Here is a 13,036-nt window from a genome sequence, read left to right on the forward strand (position 1 = left end):
TCCTTCTTTTATTAGGTTGTTAAGAGTTTTTATATGGTGGTTGAAAACTGAGGTGACACCATGAAGTTTGTTCTCTAATCTATGAATGGAGTGAGTTATATTAATATATTTTTCCATGTTGAGTCAACTTTGCATTTCTAGAGTGAAATTCAAGTTATTTTTACATTGTTCTTATGCATTTTGGGATTTAGGTTAATAATTTTATTTAATATTTTGCTTCTGTATACATATGAGATATTCATTTGCAGTTTTTCTTTACTATCCATTTCTGGTTTTGGTGTCAAGGATAACAGACAGCTTTACAAAATCCAATGGCATATGAACCTGTCTTTTTATACTCTGTAAGGATTTTTATATACCTAGAAAAGTTTATTTCTGGAACATAAGTAGAATTTACAAGTAAAATTGAGCTTGATGTTTTGTTTCATGGGAAAAGTTTAAATTCTTTGGTTATATAACTATTCAAAATGCCTAGTCTTAATTCTGTTTTGAATATTTACATCTTTCTCAGAATATTTTCCATTTTATTGTTTTTATTTTGTTGACCTAAGGTTTATCCACTTACTGTTTTAATCTTTGCTGCATCTTTAAGTATATATTTTTTCATCCCCAATAGTCATTATACTATATATATATATATATATATATATATATATATATATGTATGTGTGTGTGTGTGTGTGTGTGTGTGCGCGCGCGCGCCTTTTTAAAATTCCACAGAAACCGCTGGAAGGAAGGGAACATGGTGCTCCTCGCCTTCCTCTTGCCTCTTTGGCTTCTTCTTATCTCTCACTACCAGGTGCTCTTCCTCCAGCCAGAGCTCTGTCCTCATCTCTCTTCTCTGGGTCTCTGCTCCTTTGCTGAGGAGGTGGGTTAGGGAACAGCAGGGAAGTCACTCAGGGAACATCTAACAGTTCCAACTACCAATCAAATAAACAAACAAAAAAAACATATCTGACCTGACAGCCCCTTGCTGTTGCCCTCAAGATGAAATTTCAATGGAAACACTGAAATTACAACAGTCTAATCCCAGGGCTGATCTCCCAGAAATATCACTTTTTACTACGACCTCAAAGGTCCCACACAAACTGGCTGTTAGTTGGAGTCCCATCCCGTACACCAAAAGGTTGTGGGTCTGGTTCCTCATCAGGGCATATACCTAGGGTGCAGGTTTGATCCCTCGTCAGGACGCATATGGGAGGCTACCAACTGGTATTTCTAACATTTCTCTCTCTCTCTCTCTCTCTCTCTCTCTCTCTCTCTCTCTCTCTCTCTCTTTTTCTCTCTCTCTCTCCCCCACCCCTTTCTCTCCGACCCTCGCTCCCTCCCTTCCTTCCCCTACAAATCAATAAAAACATATCCTCAGGTGAGGATTTTAAAAAGGGGGGATTCCCAAGGGGTGTGAAGAGGATGAGATGAAGGGAAGGGGTAGAAAGGTGGACCTTACAGAAGAGGGCTCATCACCCGCTGAGGCTGATGTGAAGAAAGCTCTGGGCATGTGGTCACAGGAACATGTGTGAGGTCGCAGGAAGCTGAGAGAGGTCCTACTGGGGAAGTGAAGTGTCGTGACATTTGTGATGAGTGAGGGAGCAGAGGCTGACCGCGAGCAAAGGGAGATGTGTCCTCAGCAGTGCTGGGCTCTTCTGGGAGATGAGCATGCCTCCTCCTCCAGGTCTCAGGACAGGTTGCCTGGCCACTGCATCCTGATGTGCCCAGAGCAGTTTTGTGGGCACAAGTACCAGGACACCAACACCTGGCCCACTCCTGCAGCAAGTGCCCCAGCAAGTTGGCATCTCCAGCCATTGCTCCTTCTTTCCTGTACATGCACCGGAAGGACATCCCGCCTCCTCACACAGCAGGTTCTGGCAATCACCCCTGGCAAAGCTGCTCCATCCTACACCCACCAGGGCTTGCCCATTCCCAGCCCTGGTCTGGGAGCTGGCTCATCTGCACCACCTACTGGCCAAGTTAGGGCAGGACTCCAGTTCTGTTCTGCTTTTCCCTAATCCCGCCTCCCCCACCCCCCACCCCCCCAACAGCTGCAGGTGTGTGTGTGTGTGTGTGTGTGTGTGTGTGTGTGTGTAGAAATTGGCCAGGCAAAAAATGGAGGGAGTGGGGGAGAACATTCCAAGCACAGAGAGAGAGAGAGAGCCCGGAGAAGGTCCACAGCCCATGGCTATTAGGGCTCCATCTCACCTCATGATGGTTCCCTATAGGTCCTCTCCCTCACCTCATCCACACCCATCTCCAGATGAAAACTTCATTGAGAGAAGGCAACATGGGTTGCTGTTATTCAGTGTGAGCTCATATGGGTATTGCACACTTATTTGTAATTTTGCAAGTTTTTTTCGTTCATCTTCAAATAGCAACCCAGAGGATTTTATCCTGGCCTAAGCTGGACAGAATAACAAACCAAGAGGGTTGAACAAGTATCCTTGGCTTCACTGGAACAAGAAGGTAAACCAAGATTTCTGTGATTTTAAGCAGCAACATCCCTGTAACTTCCTGGCACCAGAAGTCTACAAATCACAAAGCCCTGTTCTCCCTCCACAAGCCAAGCCAGTCAGAAAAGTCCTCTAGGCATCATCTCTGGCAGCTATAGAGATACAACACCATTTCCCATGTGCCTGGCTCGGCACCAGGCTGGTGTGTCCAAGTTGGCTCATAGGATTCTGCAGCCATATCCAGGTCAGTTGGCCAGAATCCCAGAAGATGCACACTTGAGATGTCAACCTCATCACAATTGTGTAAAAAGACTAAAGAGGGAGAGGGCCATGAAGAATGGAGTTCTAGGATACACTTGCCTTTTAGTGAAAAACAAGAATAAAGGTTTCAGATTGGAATTCATAAGAATACTAGAGGCCTAGTGCACGAGATTCATGCACTTGGCAAGGGAGGGTGTTCCTCAGCCTGGCCTGTACCCTCTCACAGTCTGGGAGCCCTCGGGGGATGTCTGGTTGATGGCTTAGGCCCGCTCCCCAAAGTCATCAGTTGGGAGATCCTTAGCGCTTCCGTGGAGGCAGGAGAGGTTCCCTCCACCACTGCTCTGCTCACCAGCTGTGAGCCTGGCTTCTGGGTGAGCAGCACTCCCCCTGTAGGAGCACACTGACCACCAGCAGGCAGCTCCTGCATTGAGCGTCTGCCCCCTGGTGGTCATGGCATGTCATAGCGACAGGTGGTGCCGCAGTTCCATGGATTTACACATTTGTCTTTTATTATATAGGATTGGTGAAAACTGAAACAATGACTGTGGATGTTCAATAATAAAAGTGGATTAATAGTAATGGACAGTGGCATTACTACACCACATGCACCCTGTGTGCACACACACATATTTTACACAATCCCTCTCTCCCCCTGGCAGTCACAGAATTGCAGGAATGGATGATAAATAGTTTCTGTCAGATAGATAGTCCCATTAGTGGCTGGTGCACCACACACACACAGCAGAGACCTGTGGCTCAGGGTCACTGTAATCCTAGAGGTAGATTTCTGGAAAAACTATACCGGGCAGTGATGGGCACTCAATCTGGGCTCTTGGGCACATCTCCTCGGTTACTCATCTGTGAAATGGGACCACAGTGCCCTGGGTTCAAATGGGGCGATGTCTGTAGGAGTGCCTGGCGCTCATTGCCCAACGTGTGTGAGAGATGGTAATGAAGGATTTGAATAAAAATACCAAAGATAAAGAAGTGAGCAATGGCTCATGGAGGATGACAAAATCAAAATTCAGAAAGAGTGCAACACATTTTCAACGATGAGGAAACCCTTCTCATAGGATGCTCATCAAGACAAACCAGAGTCCCACCCTGGGGTTGAAATGGGCCTGGTGATGCGTGATGGGCTAATAGTCATTGTGATGGAAAGACCCACAGGGCCAGCGGGGCTGACCATGTGACCAAAAGGCACACCAATCCCGGTTGCATTGCTGTTGTTATTATTACAACGTGAGTTCAGGACTGTGCCACTTACATGGGTTTTTACATGGATCGCCTTGTTCCCTGAAGACTGTCATGGAATCGAGGGGAGTAATCACTTCAGAGAACTCTGAGTCAGGGGACCCCTGGTATTTTTCCCACTTCTGGTTGTGAAAGGAATGTGAGCACAGAAGGACAGCCGGATAGCGTGTGACAAGGGGACAGAAGCTGCTGGCACTGGCATGCACGCACGAGCTGTGGGACCTTACAGAGTGACCTCATCTCCTCCAGATAGCAACGGAAGCTCCTGCCCTGCAGAGCTCAGATGAAATGAAATCACAAATAGTCCCTGCTACACCTCCCAGAAGCTCCCGCCCCCACCACCCCTCCCTGGTAATAACACCCTCCCTCTTTGGGAGCCGGCTCCTCTAACTGAGGCCCCGCCCGCCCTACTCCGCAGAACCTGCTGGGCCAGAAGCACACCTGTCCTGCTGCTGTGTGACTCTGAGCCTCTGGGAAATATGTACCTTCCCCAGAGCAGCCTCACCCTTGGCTTCTGCCCCCCGCCCCATTTCACTCCCCAGCATTCCTGGCAGGCCTGGGACAGGTAGGGCTTGGTTGGGGGGCCCAGTGAAGCCGATTGGTGAGCGTCCCAGTCCCCCTTGGCCCACTGTTACTCCACACTGCCATGTTCTAGATCAAAAGAGAGAGGCAAAGACAGGGATAGTCAGAGCAGCAGAAGGGCAGGCAGAGAGGAGACAGGAGCAGAGGGGCAGCCTGAGAGGAAGAATGTGAGAGACAGCTGTTGACTAAAGGAAATCCTTCCACCCACAGGAGAGCTGTAGCAACAATAGCAACACGAGTAACAATACCTCCGCTGACTTGAATGAAACCACTCTTATAGGCCAACTGAAAACCCTAAAACTCTAACACATTTAATTCACTTCATCCTCATAACAACCCCCTGGGCGGGGAGGGGGGAGGCAGGTGTTAGTATGAACACACTTTCAATGACTACAGGGACCTGGGCAGGATCTCTTGACACAAATGAGGCAGGAGAGGCCACAGCGAGGCGGTGTGCTGAGTGTCCTTTGGCTGTGTCTTTCAGACCAATGACAAATAGGTCACTCTGAGGGCTCAGTATCACAGACCATGCAGCGCTGTTGGTTGAGGAGGCCTTGCTGAGTGCTGATGGAGGGGGAGTGTTCGCGGCTTCCTCGTCCTGAGCCTGCGGGCCCTCAGTGTTTGAAGTGAGGCCAGCTGCTGATGATGTCGTACAGAGCCTTCCCTGGAGACAGGATCTGGCTCACATCGCTGTGCCCCACCAGCAGGTAGTTGGGAGCCAGGTACCCCTGGTCCACCGCGCACTGGATCAGGCTCTGGGCCGCCTCCAGCGCTGCGGCATTGGGTGGCTTTTCTGCAAAATACATACCCCGCCAATCGTCAGAGCCTCAAGGCTACTTGCTTAGGTAGGACAGGGGCAAGCATCTGCATTCCAGCCTCTCTGTTTCCCCCCCACTCCTCTCCTCCCACATACATCATAGCCAACAAATGCACATCATCTGTGGCAGCCAGGCCCAGAGAGAAAACAGGGTCACTGTGTTGCTGGATTCCTCTTTGCAGAGCTTCTTCTGGAAGGTTCCGAGCTGCGCTGGGTGAGAACCGCAGCACAGCACATCACCTTTCCACAGGCACCGTGAGGCATGCAGGGCACCCCTGACTGTCCACACTCTGCCATACATAGCAAGCAGTGATGCTCCTCCACATTGTTGCCATGGTTACCAAGGAAGAGGATGCATTTGCTGACTGAGCCATATAGTACCAAAGTTTGCAAAAGATTATGTTCCTAGCCATGGCTATAAAGACAGATGGAGCTGGGAATGGGGACGGGTGGATCTGGGGGAAACTTTCTGCCCAGGAGGGAATCCTGGGTGACCTGATCCTGCATTAAGTGAGCCCACATTGTCAGACACCACAAGGTTGCCTTTTCCCCCCGTGCTCCCCAGACATTCCACGGGTGACTCCATCACCCGAACCCCTCTGCCCCATGCTCACACCTTACCTACAAAGTTGCCCATGAAGGCAATTCCTAGGGCAATATCATTGTATCCGTAGGTATGAGAGCCTTGGATATTCCAGCCAACGCCTTCATACACACCGCCATCCTGGCCCACCAGGAAGCTAGGAGTGGGGAAAGAAAAATGGAGAAAGTCACGCTGGGAAGAATTGTCTTCATTTACTCCTTGAATCATTCATTCATTCATTCTCCCATTCATTTATCACATGTTGACTGCACATTTCTCGTGTGCCAATGTGCACAGAGATAAAACAGAGAAACAAAAAGACAATCGCAATCTCTAAACCCAAGCGGTGAGGTCAGACTGTGACAAGCAATAATAACAGCCACTTCAGTCCCCCACTGTGACGGCCTTTCGCCCCACAATGCCACAGAATCTGACCTCCCCAAGGTGACCAGTGACCGCCTCAACACCAGTACAATGGGAACATGTTTTTGTTTCAAGTTACACTGACTCTCTTCTTGACATGTTCTCTTCCTTGTAACTTTGCAAAAGCTGTTGTGATTGAGTCATAGATGACTGGTTGTAATGTGTCATCCTCTCACCTTCCATCCCTTCTATGAAATTCCAAGGCATCTTCTATTTAGTTTCTGCTATTCCATTAGCTCTGTGTTTTTCATGATAGACCATGCATTAAAGGAACCAAAAGAGAACATTATGATTTTGCTCTCTCTTTTCAAGTAGATATGGTACTAGAGGCCTGGTGCATGAATGTGTGCACAGGTGGGGTCTGGCCAGACTGCTCTGATTGGAGAAGGAGGGGGCCATTTGGGGACCGGGCTGGCCAGGGGGGAGGGGCCACAGGAGGTTGGCTGGCTGCAGTGCACATCATAGCGACCAGTCATTCCGGTCATTCTGGTTGCTTGGCTTTTATATAGAGAGATTGTTTTCCCAATGGTAGAGATGAGGCTAAAGAGGCCAGAGAAGTTAAAAACTCCTGTGTGTATAACATGGAGTAACAGTGCCAGAGACATGGCAGGGTTCTAACATCAGAGGGAGCAAGTTGGGGTTGGGCCAGATGGAGGGAGAGGCTGAGCAGAGCCTGTGTCCCTCAGTAGTGGAAGGGGTTACATAAAAAAAGGCACCACCCGCCAGTGGTCTTCTCTGAGGGTCTCGCAGTTTTGCTTTATCACTATTGCGCCCAATGACTTTTCATTCTTCCCTAGAGGAGACTATTCCCAGGAGAGAGAGCTAGCCCGTGGCTATGTCTGACTGATAGTCCAGAGTCTTGCACAAATAAAAGACGCTGCTTTATGTAAAGCACCTGGTACAAAGGAAGGGCTCAGTCATGCCAGTTCCTCCCTGAGCCTTTCTTCCTGCAGCCATGAGGAGAAAAGTAAGAACCGGTCCCACTTACTGATAGCCAATGTCGCAGAAGTTCATATTGTCTATGTGGTAGGACTGGATGTCTCGGACGCGAGACATACAGTCCTCGGACGTGTTGCAGGTCGCCCCAGCCGTGTGGATGATGATGACATATTTGGCTGGGAGGCGCATTCGAGGGCAGTATGTCTCTCTGGCTTCCCAAGCTGACCGTGGGATGATGCTGGGGCAAGCTGTGGTGAGATGAAAAACAGAGACCATGGATGGGTGGAGGTGGTAAACGGCATAGAAGGGATAAGAGGTGATGGAAAAAATAAATTTAAATTAAATTTGAAACAACAACAACAACAACAAAAACCAAGGCCCTGGGAATGCTCCTGTGCCCACACATGGACAATCACACCACTGAATCTGTGGGGTCTCTTAGCCTGGCCCACTGGTGCATGAATTCATGCACCAGGCCTCTAATACTGAGTCCGAGAAAAGATCTACTCTAGCAGAGAGTATACTAAGCTATTGAAAGTGCTGATTAATTGTCCTGGATTTAGGCTGCTGCTTGCTCATTCCCAAATAGGTTGTGATTTTTATTATCTACTTTCTTGAAATATTCACTCTTATGTCAGCATAATCTATGAAGTCAGGTTTTTTTCAACCCTGTGGTTATGTTGCAGGTTGGCTGAGTTTCACATTTAGAAAGGTGTGTGTACTCATGTAGTATACACAAATATATATATATATATATATATATATATATATATATATATATATATATATATATATATATATACTGCCCATGACCATGCTTTGTTTTTCTCCATAGCCTTCCTGCCATCTGACATCATATGCATTTTACTTGTCGATTTCTTCATTTTGGGTCTTTGTTCACTGAAATGTGAAGCTGTCTGTTTTGTTTATGGTTGTATCCTCCGTACCTAGAAGAGTGGCTGGTATTCAGGAAATACCTGTTGATGGAGTGAACATGTGTGTACACATGTCAAGAATGGCTCCATGGCCATGTCATTCCAGTGAGAAGGAGAGGAGGTCTTCAGGAAGGTACCCTCTCAGAACTTTCTGGGTCTTGGCATGAGGTGTTCTGGGTCCCAAGAAATCAATGAACACCAACAGGAAAAAAACAAACAAACAAACAAAAAACCTTCCCTTGTGTCCCAGTGTCACTGGGAGGGGGAGGGGGGGGGAGGAAGGGAGGAAGGACCTCACCTTTCCTGGGCATTGCTGGCTGCTGATAGGCCAGGCACATCTCTTCATTCAAGAGAAGCGGCTGAATATACCAGGGTGACAGGTGTCCCTTCCGGATGGCGTAGAAGATCAGGTCCTGTGCTGCCGATAAGGCAGCTGGGCTGGGACTGCTGCCTGAGAGAGGATGACATGGATCACCAAACTGTCAGCAAGAAACTCCAATCTGGCCCAGGAGGGAGGGAGGGACGGTAAGGTTACCACCTGATAACTGATAGACGGGAAGAGAGGAAACTGGTCCAGGAGCTAGGACAGCGGTATTAAGAGGCAAAGAACGACTTGGGCAGCTGTTGGAGGCCAGGTTTGTGATCTCTTTCAAGGGCCAAACTAAGACTTATATCCACCCCATCTCCAAGTGGAAGAGTTGGGAGGCAATACAATCTACACGCAGAGAGAGGCCCACGTGACCAAGTCAGGCACACCTGGCATGGAGAGCAGTGTGACAGGCTATACCTAGCAGCTCCCACAGTCATGCATGTGGCACCTGCTCTTTTCACCCGCTCACTCACATGAATCTCACAGAAACACCTCTGCGGCCCATGCTGTGACGTTACCTACTAGCTCTCCACCCCACCGGCCCCTGTGCTCCCCTCTGGTTTGCAGGGGGCCACACACCTACAAAGGACATTTCTCAGACTCCCTTGCCTGCCTGCATCTGGGTTGGGTCTGCCCAAAGGGAGCCACTAGAGGAAGAGAGGAACCTCACTTTCCTGACTGTGCAGCCTCAGTGCCCCACAGCCTCAGACACCAAAGTGACGGCAGCACTGTGAGCTCACCGGTGGCGACAGCAACCTCCCAGAGAAGAGGGAGAGGACACAGAGGACGCCAGGCCAAAGAGTCCCAGTGAGGAAAGGACTCCGAGAGAGGGTGATGGAGGCTGGAAAGACAGGCGTGTGGGAGATCATGCTCCCCAGTGGAGGTGGTCAGTTTGGCTCAAATAAATTCGATAATATTTTTTTTAAAAAAAAGAGAAAGGAAAGAGAGGAGTGTGGAGACAATGGAGCGAAGGAAGAGAGTATAGAGGACCCTCCAGCAGAGGGCCCAGCGGGTGACCGTTACCTTCCTTGGTGCCAAAGAAGGCGAGGCCCAGGGAGACGTTGTTGTAGCCCTGGGTGTGCAGGCCTTGGATGTTCCAGCCGAGGCCTTCATACACCCTGCCGTCCTCCCCGATCAGGAAGCTGCCGGGCAAGGACACGCAGATTGAATGGCAAATACCCCCCGTAACAAGAACCCTCTCACCCATCCTCAGAAGTTGGGGCAGCTGTGTTTTCACATTTTGAACTTATTTTATTTTATTTATTTAAAAAAACAGATTTTATTGCTGAAACCAGTTTGGCTCAGTGGATAGAGCATCAGCCTGCAGACTGAAAGGTACCAGGTTCGATTCCGGTCAAGGGCATGTACCTTGGTTGCGGGCACATCCCCAGTAGGGGGTGTGCAGGAGGCAGCTATCCCTCTCTCTTCCTCTATTTTTTAAATAGATTTTATTTATTTATTTATTTATTTATTTTTATTTATTTATTTTACCAAGAGGAAGGGAGAGAGATAGTTAGAAACATCTATGAAAGAGAAACACCGATCAGCTGCCTTTCACACACCTCTCACTGGGGATGTGCCCACAACCAAGATGCATGCCCTTGACCGGAATCGAACCTGGGATCTTTCAGTTCACAGGCCGACATTCTATCCGCTCAGCCAAACTGGTTTCAGCTGTACTTATTTTATTTAAAGCAACAAGAAAGGAATGATGGGAGGAGAGAGAAGAGCCACTCTGAGTCTCTTTTACCAGGGTGACTTGAGTGCGGCTCTTACTTGTAGGCCATGTCGCACCAGCCTTTGGTGTAGACGGAATGGGACTGAAGGGCCCGTAGCTTCTCGCTGCACACATCCTGCTGCTGGCACTCCATGCCCGTGAGCTGCTGCGTGATGACGTAGGCCACCGGTGGGGTCAGCCGGGCCCAGCAAGTCTGAGATCTCGCTCCCCACTCCTTGCGGGAAACAATGGTGGGGACCTCTGCAGAGGGAACGGAAGGATGGCATGCTGCAGCTTTTACCCAGTTCCCCTGGCCCGCTGCCCACGCCACCCTCATCCTCCCAACTCAGGGCCTCTCCTGCCCTAGGATGGTGGGACAGGCCCTGGAGTAGGCCTTCGCCAGCCACAGCCTCCCCTTCGCATCTCCACAGTCTGTTGAGGCTTAAAAAAAATTCCCCATCAGACTCTCAAGGCAGTCAGGTGGCCTTGTTCCCCCAACACTGGCTTCTTGTGCTTTCCTAGAGGCTACCCAACCTTACCTCCTCCCCGGCCAGCTTCACCCTCCGCCTGCGGGAAGCAGCCCCAGCACCACTCGCACCCAATCTGACCCTGAGCTGCCTTCTCTTGAAGACCTCATGTGGATGCCTAGGGTGTGCGGCCCTCACTGGCGCCGCCCGTGTCTCTGATTGTGTCTTCGGTCTGTCCCTCTCCCACAAGGTGACTTGCAGGAAAGTCCGCCACTGTCCTCAAACGAGGGAGCCCCAGTCCAGAGCTCCAGGAAGCCCCATGAGCATCAGGCATGTAGCTTTCTCTCTTTCAAATGAAAAGTCACTGTGGGCAGGGCTGTGAGAGGCTCCTGAGGCTCCCTGTCTGTGTCCATCATGGGAGTTCCAGGAGCTCTCTGAGGGGCAGGGGGTCTCCACCCTACTGCTGAGAGCTGGGCACAAGGCCTTGTCTCTTCCCCGGGTCTTCTCTCCTGCCCGGACCTCCCCTGTGCTCAATCCATCCATGGCACTCCTTGGAAAATGCCCCTTTTGGGACTCCATCCCTCCGGAGTGACTCCTGAGAAACATTCCGGGCACCTAAGAAGCCCCAGTCAACCCCAAGTCAGCTCACCATTGCGACCCTTGCGAATGAGCTGTGAGATGCCCACAAACAGGTCCACAAGCCGCTCTGACACGTCTCCGGCTTGGGTTTCATTCCAGGAGAACAGAGGGGAATACCCTACAAAGGAACATAGTGCTTGGTGCTGGTCCTCAGAGAACACCAGAGCCACCCCAGAGGCATGGGCTCTGCCCCCACAACCTTCCACAGCCTCTCAGTCTCCCCAAGTCCCCTGACTTCCTCCAGGAAACAAGGCAGACATGTTTCAGGCCTCACCCCACCTCGGCCTCTCATTCTCCCCTAACCCTCCCCCATTCTAGGGACTCTGCAGCCGCTCCATCCCCTTATCTGAGCGGCTCAGCCTTTGCCAGTTCACCTGCTTACCTATTAATACATCAGAATCTCAACACCAAAATAGCCATCATCATTTTGAGCGAACACACACACACACACACACACACACACACACAACCTATTGATGCAGGCAAGGTTCTTGAAATACAGAAAATTTCCAACCGCTGTGACTGCCCTCAGACGCTTTAGACAGGATTAATTGAAGGTTAGTCATTACCAACGTACCTCATCCCCCTCTGCCTGGCCAGCCTCTGAGATCATGGGAACCATAACCACTAGAACCAGCATCACCTCCCACAGGCCAGCTCTGAAGGTTACAAAGCATTTTCAAGGGCACTATCAGGTCTGTGACTTAAAACAACTTTATAAGATAAGCAAAAGCAAAGCAAATTAACTATTCCTTCTACTCAGATGAGCAACTAAAGCTCGGAGAAATTAAATTACTTGTCTGAGATGATACAGGTTTTAAGACATGGACTTGGGTTCTGACCCAAGCTGTCCCTTCCCAATGTTGTCAGACGGCCATGGACAGATGCCCATGTCACCGCCACAGTGTGGCCTTCTCTCTGTCTATAAGGCAAGGCCAGTAAGGGTTTCCTCCAAGGCTGAGATCCTGCTCTTTTGTAAAGTCACATCCGTGACCATGACACTGAAGATGAGGTGTGCCTGGCAGGCTGGGGAGACGGAGAACTAGAGCTCATCTCAGCAGGGAGGAGGGATCAGAGCTGAGCTCGCGAGGGCAACACAGGACAGGTGGGGAAGAGTGATAAGCCTGGAGAGGACAATTTGCAAGTGAAACCAGCTGGGGCTAATGCCCAAAGCACTTCTGACCCAACGAAAAACACTTACCCCAGGCCTGGAGGCTCAGAGTTGAGAAGATGAGCAGCCACAGCCACATCCCCACGTGGTCCCGGTACACCAATGAGAATATTCTGGAGAGACACTGACAGTGAATCCAACCGTGCTCATTCTTCAAATGGGGTACACCGTTGCACGGTGCCCTGTCTGCCTCCTAGGCTTCTCATGGTCCCCAACACAGGGCCTGACCTTCAGCTGGGGCTCAGGAAAGGTGAAGGCACCAATACCTCTGTCTAGCCACCACCCTCAACCACCACCTGCGACCCTGGGAGCTTCTGATGCCTCAGGGTAGCACAGAGCCTCATCATAGGTCTTCCAGTATAGACAATAACAGCTTCTAAAGTCCTTTAGTGGCAGTGTAGATGTTTTTAACATCTAGTTCTGTGATTTTATAA

At 49.9% G+C, this 13,036-nt stretch overlaps 1 protein-coding gene across 1 annotated transcript; it reads right to left on the reverse strand.

The window, feature by feature from the left end:
* Positions 1 to 5,155: 5,155 nt before the first annotated feature.
* Positions 5,156 to 12,681, reverse strand: PGLYRP3 (peptidoglycan recognition protein 3; the record flags this gene model as incomplete). Its single annotated transcript, XM_084866517.1, has 8 exons — positions 5,156 to 5,334; positions 5,980 to 6,098; positions 7,353 to 7,551; positions 8,537 to 8,689; positions 9,632 to 9,750; positions 10,385 to 10,586; positions 11,442 to 11,549; positions 12,633 to 12,681. The coding sequence occupies 8 exons, from the start codon at positions 12,679 to 12,681 to the stop codon at positions 5,156 to 5,158; spliced, it is 1,128 nt and encodes a 375-aa protein (XP_084722643.1).
* Positions 12,682 to 13,036: the final 355 nt, after the last annotated feature.

The sequence above is a fragment of the Pipistrellus hanaki genome (genome assembly GCF_964339955.1).
Source record: "Pipistrellus hanaki genome assembly, chromosome: 18".
NCBI classification, from domain to species: domain Eukaryota; kingdom Metazoa; phylum Chordata; class Mammalia; order Chiroptera; family Vespertilionidae; genus Pipistrellus; species Pipistrellus hanaki.